The sequence below is a fragment of the Amphibalanus amphitrite genome, unplaced genomic scaffold, assembly GCF_019059575.1.
Source record: "Amphibalanus amphitrite isolate SeventyFive unplaced genomic scaffold, NRLGWU_Aamphi_draft 000101F_arrow, whole genome shotgun sequence".
NCBI lineage: Eukaryota > Metazoa > Arthropoda > Thecostraca > Balanomorpha > Balanidae > Amphibalanus > Amphibalanus amphitrite.
In genome coordinates this window covers 837,870-843,869 of record NW_024881596.1, presented here as the reverse complement: position 1 = coordinate 843,869, position 6,000 = coordinate 837,870, and the positions used below count along the sequence as shown (strand labels likewise).

Below are 6,000 nucleotides of genomic sequence, written 5' to 3'. Positions count from 1 at the left end.
AAAAAGTCACTTCTTTGATATTTTTAGTTTGTGCGCTTAACGGTATGCGAATTCATCAAATGCGCCTGGTATGTTTGAAAGGCAAAAGACTGGCCTCTCGAATGACGCCAACAAGAATAGCTTGTGTTGTCTACCTTGCGTGCTACGGGCGTCAGAAAAAAAGTCTTCGGCGTTCCCCCAACTTCCCCTATAACTCACCGTCTTTTTATAACGCGGTGATATGCTAGTTTTTAGCTGCATGTTCTGCAAAATATCAACATAAAAGCATTTCGTGAGGAGTTATCCTATCTCCGCGAATTTCAATTGCTACTCAGCGCCCCATATCTCGCGTCACGAATCCCTCCTCGGACACCCACTTGTTCTCCATTCGCCGGGCTGTTGTCTCTCGCTCGAGCTGGGTCTCACCTCTCCACGTGGTCCGCTCGCTAGTGGGCCGCGGCGCGGCGGTGTAGACTCGCCGGCGGCGGCGGCGGTGCGGCGGCGGCCGGCGCGGTGCGCTCCCAGTCGGTCCGCTGAGGTGACGCGAGCAGGGTGTGTGTCGCTGGAGCGCGCGAGTACCGAGCCGGAGCGGCCGCGTGTGATGCCCGAGAGCCGAGCCGTGTGCCGCCACCAGTGACCGGTCCGCGAGACAGCGTCGTGTCGGTGCTGACGGCAATGGCCGCTCATAGTCACCGTCCCCTGATGAGTCTGCTGCTCGTGACTCTGTTTGATGTGGTGTTTCTGTTTGGAGTCACATCAGGAGTGAAAAACTATGTCGTCCACTGGAATACGACCAACCCAATGTGAGTATCTGATGTCTTATTTATGGGGAGGCAATTTATATCTGTTCCAGCTTAGCATGATAAAGGAAAGATCTTGTGATATGAACACGCTCACCCATTATTAGAGGATCGGTTGTGAATTAATTCAGATTTATTGGCATGATAAGACGCGGCCAAGTTTAGGTAACAAGTCGTCAACTTCAAACGATCTACGACCCAAGGCACGTTTTGACAAAACGGATTCCTGACACTGACAAAGCCAGTCATTTTTTCGGTGGTGTCTAAATGTCCATCGGCCTCTTGAGCCGGCGATCGGCCGCCAGTCGTGCTCTATCTCAGCCGCTCACTGCACCATTCCCATGCAAATGGCCCACTCGACCATATGCGGATACGATTTATCGTCGTAGCATGAATGTCGGCCTCTCTCGCGGTCGGTTTGGCCCTGCGCCGGGCCTGGTGCGATCCGGTTCGGCTCGGCTCGACACTGCACCAGAACAGAGTTGTGCCGGGTGGTGCAACTCTCGGCCTGGCCGGTGACAGTGACAGCGCCGGTATACAGCTATGAGTCATGGCACCTGCCATGCAGTGTCCGGGACCGGGAGAGCCGGACAGGCGCTCTTATCTCCGCGGAAGGTCACATGAGAGAGGCCCTTCCAGCGCGGTCCGTCAGAGTCGGTCAGTTTCCTGTTAGTCTCTGATCTGAACACCCGGCAAGCTCTGAACGAGCCTGAACGAGCCGGCTGAATGCGGCTGTTGGTTCTCAGAGCGCCGAAACACCGGGAGCTTCAGTTTATTGCAGACAATGATGCGGCCATAAAATGATTCAGCCAGACAGGTCATTTGCAGTTATACGACGCCTGGTGTGGATATTCCGTGTAAAGAGACGGAGATGGATGTGCCGTGATGCCGTGCTGGCAAATATTGTTATTGCAAGTCGGAATTACAATTTCAGAATTCATGGAGATGAGCACGGCGGTGACATGAGCGGCGGGCGATGTGTGAAATTCCGGGGTTTACGTATTCGGCGTGACTGAGCATTGTTGGGGTTGCTGATCGCTCGCAGCGCGAGGCTCAGTCTGAACATTTTACGATCGGTTTTTGTATCCCGCTTACTCGCCCCCAAAGCGTCACAAAATTGGTAATCGTTCCTTTTGTTGAATATTTCGCATGGTATCACTACTCCATAATTTTATCAAATCGCAAATAACTGTTCGGATAGCTTGCGAATGTTTGTGTAACGATTACCTGCGACGCTTATCGGTCATTACATGGTCTGAAACTTTGTCCCACTCGACATTTAACATGGTAAACAAGCCATAAGACAAGTGGCCGGGCCTACAGCCGGCGGCTGGGCCGCAGGCACTGCGGTGCGCGGTTCTGACCAAAACAATCTGTTGGGACGGTACCGCCGCCCGCCTCCGCTGCTGCCGCCGATCAACCAAGGAGCGTGCCTGGGATCGGACGGGTAGATGGGGGAGGGGTGGCCCAGGGTCGGCCCTTCACAATCTGATCACCTGGGAGTGCTGGGCTGAGCGTGCGCCGTGCACCTCAAACCCCGACGCCGACTCAGACTCACTGAGATTCCGACCCCGACTCGGCGCGTGGCGGCGCGGCGGTGCGCCGGGCCGCCGACCCCGTAAGGTCATGACCCGGCGCGGCCGGCGGCGGCTCGGAGCCGCGCGCCGCCGCCGCCGCCGCCGCCCATCCCGTGCGGGCACGCATCGGGCCGGCGTGGGAGGCGCCGCCGGCGGAACACTCAAACCAGCCAGCCACTAATCACGCCAATACCTCAGCGGCACGGTTTACGATGCGGTCGAGTCGCCGCCACCATCGCCTTACCGCCGTCACCGCGACTACCGCCATGGCAAACATGGCGCCTGTTTGCGTTTCGGGCGGAGGAGGACCCGACTGCCGGACAGCCGGCCGGCCTCGCCTGGCGACTATCCGGGTTCGTCTGTGGACTCGGTGATCTCAGGTGCAGTGTCCGACCTCGAGCTGTGGACAGCTGTGAGTCGGGACAGCTGTAAGCCCCGGGCCGTGGACAACTGTAAGCTCCGGGCCGCGGACAGCCGTAAGCAGTGGTGTATGGGCGCAGGCCTCTCGCGGTCACCCCCTGCTATTGAGTCGGTGAGCTCTGCGGCCGTCGGACCCGATGACCAGACCTCCCCGAGCGACTCAATCCCACGGGCCGACGCTCGGCTCCGGGTGGTGACAGACTGACGACGTGCTAAATCCTGGCCGCGGCTGGCCGCTGGAGAGCCGCCCCTCCGGCTGGGGAGTGACCGAGGTCTCGGAGCAGGACCCGCCGCCCGCTCTCCGCCCGCCGCCGCTGAGTTGTGAAGATGAATCGCCAAGTTCAACATTACATGTCAGATTTAGTGAATGCTGAGCCGGATTACAACCATAACCATTCATTAACGATGCGGTCGAAGTTCCGTCGATTCATCACAGGAAAAGCTGCATTCCGTGGGTCCTCTGCAATGGGTTCCTGCGGCTCGGGTGTCAGACGTCAGGCGGGCTGACCGGTGGAAGGACCACTCCTCGAGATCGTAGCACAGTGACGCAGCGACCTGTCACTGTGGTGGGATCTGGCCACACCTTGAAGTCAGACACCGCCGTCCCGCCGGCTTCTTCGAAGATGCACCAAAGACCGGTGTCCCCCTGATCGATCTGTTCTTGCTCGACACAGCTCAGTTCTCACCTGGTCGACTCCAGTTGGCTCGTCGACCGACTTCCGGCGACTCTTGACTCGGAGCGACTCGGGGCGACTCATGGGCGTCGTTCATCACCGGCACACAATACGCGACATCATCAAATAGTGGTGTGCGCCGGCGGCGGCCGCGCAGGCTGGCGCCGCTCAATGGTGGCGCTCCCAGCCGCCTCCCGAGCACCTGCCGGTCCTCCATTGAGGCGCCGCCTCTGGGACGGTCCCGACCCCACTGGTCCCCACTGGTCCCGGTCCTAGACCGAGCCGAGCGCGACACGACCAAACCCTGTCTCCAGCTGTGTGGTCCCGCACCGGGGACGGCGAGGCAGAGCAGGCGGCGGGGCGCCCACCTGGACCGCATGGACCCGGACACGACTCCTTTTGTCCTCTGGTCAGAGAGCCGGTACCGGCTGAGGCTAAAGATGGCCGCCGACGGTCATCGGTCACGGTCACGGTGGTAATCGGTCACGGGAGGGACAGAGTGACCGACGAGACATTCCGTGACCGGTGGACACCGCAAATGTGAGCAGTGAGCACGTCCTCAGCACTGGCCATACATCATAAAGCAAGCAGCTAAACTCCCCAGCTTTTCTCAGCTCAGATCTAAGTGGTCATGGTTGGCCTTCATGTTTCCCGAACGGCTCGGCTCGATGTTTGTGTATTTACGCAGCACTCTCTGCTAATTGTCTGATGGCGTGGCATTTGCTCAGACTTCAGTGGTGCGCCGGTCACGCGGCGCGGGCGGAGCTGCTTCGCGTCTGCACGCGCGTCGCTCGTGCCGTCTCAGAATGTTGGCGTCACCGACCGCCGTCCTCCATACATGGCTCGCCCGTCCATCGACCACCAGTGCGCAGTGGGAGGCACACGAACGAGGCGGTTTTGTTTTGGCATATGATGGGCGCTTTGATGCTCGATTGTCGGATTTTGGTCCACGGCGTTCAGGTTAACAGATCGTGTTTCGCACCGCTAGTATGGAAGAGGGTGATGAATCATGCATATTGCGTCCAGCTTCTACTTGTCATGGCTCTCCTCGGGCGCTGATATAAATTCAGCTACCGTCACCACCTCTATCTTCTGTAAGCCAAGCTCTCGCGGAAGTCTGGCGGTGCCTCGCAGGCTCCGTTCGGCGGCGGTCAGCGGCCGGCGAACCGTGTCTTCATCTCGGGCCGGCCCTCGGCAGGTCAGGGGTATCGACAGCTCGCAGAGAACCAGTTTGGCCGGCGCCCTGCACGGGGGCGGCGTCACGTGACTCGATCGCCGCACGCTGGCGCCGGTCACGTGATCGGGCGGCGCGATCGGCTGGCCTGAGATAAATCCGATACGATTGGCGGCGCGGCGCAATTTGCAGGCTCCGAGCGGGGCTCGGCATGCATACGGAGCCGGCCGGCCCGGGCCCGGCTCCGGTGGGGGTCTGCTCGGGCCGGGGCCGGCCGGACTGCGGCGGCGCCCCGGCGCCCCTCGGCCGGGCCCGGCGCCCCGGCGCGCCCCGGCCCGCAGGGACACGGCGAGCCGGTGTTTTGTTCGCGTCTCGCGGCCCTCCCCGCCGATAATGGATGGGTGAGCGCCGCCGGCGGAACAAAGCTGGCCCACTGCCGGCGCCCCGTACCTGGGCGACCTGTAATTTTCGGCCAGCGACGCCGGTCGGCCCGGCTCTCGGCACCCAGATGGGACGCAGATAGGCGCGGCTAACAGGCGCGCTCGCCGCCTCGCGGCACCGGGTGGGTGACGGGAGGCGGCGCGCGGCGGCCGGTCGCCCGGCCGGCTGATCAGCCTAATGCCCGGTATCACTGGTCGGCGGCGCCGCCTCTCCCCTCCTCTGCGCGTCGAGCCGAGACGGCACCGCTCACTTGCCGCGGCGACTCTGCAGCGGCGGCGAGCGACTGACGACGATGACTCGGCCGCAGAACCGTGTGAGCCGACCTCGCATGCGTCATCGGACGTTTCGCAACCGATTGTGTCGTCATGGCCTCATGGCTGACCTCGCGGCTCGCCGTTTGGCTGACCGGAACATAGGAGAATTATTAATTGCGCTACGGTCGTGATGCCGGTTCATCTCATACCCGATGTGAGCTAGCGCTTTTTGCAGCGCCGCGTATGCATGTCCAGTGGACCGAGACCATATATTGTTATCGATGTCAAGATGTGTAGGATGTGCCGGTTTTCGCGCCCGGTGCGTTCATGCTCCTCAGGTCGGCAGGGTTCGGCATGCATTCATTAATAAATTATAATGGCTAATGACGCCCAAGGCCAGCTTGGCGTGGACGGCGACAAGGGTTATGCATTAGAGCGCGGCTCGGCGCGGCCGGCGTCGCGAGGTCAGGTAACCCACGCGGGTGTGTGGGCCGACCGGACACCGCTCTGGCCACCTGGATCGGCTGATAGGGGCGACATGGGCGGGCACTGCCGGCAGACATCTCTCTCCACGACTCTGCAGACAGGTGTCCTGGCTGGGTGCTCCGATCGACATGTAGCGATCGAAGGCGGACTGCAGGCTACAACTTGTACAAGATCCTGGATAGAGCACACCGTCGG

The 6,000-nt window shown here is 60.8% G+C and overlaps 1 protein-coding gene across 1 annotated transcript in view; it reads left to right on the top strand.

Moving 5' to 3' along the window:
- Positions 1 to 469: 469 nt before the first annotated feature.
- LOC122380579 (ephrin-A5-like) overlaps positions 470 to 6,000 on the top strand; it is a 37,183-nt gene continuing 31,652 nt past the window's right edge. Inside the window, exon 1 of the mRNA XM_043363862.1 lies at positions 470 to 782. Within this exon, the coding sequence (XP_043219797.1) occupies positions 655 to 782 (128 nt within the window). The 5' untranslated portion in view covers positions 470 to 654. The remainder of the gene's footprint in view (positions 783 to 6,000) is intronic.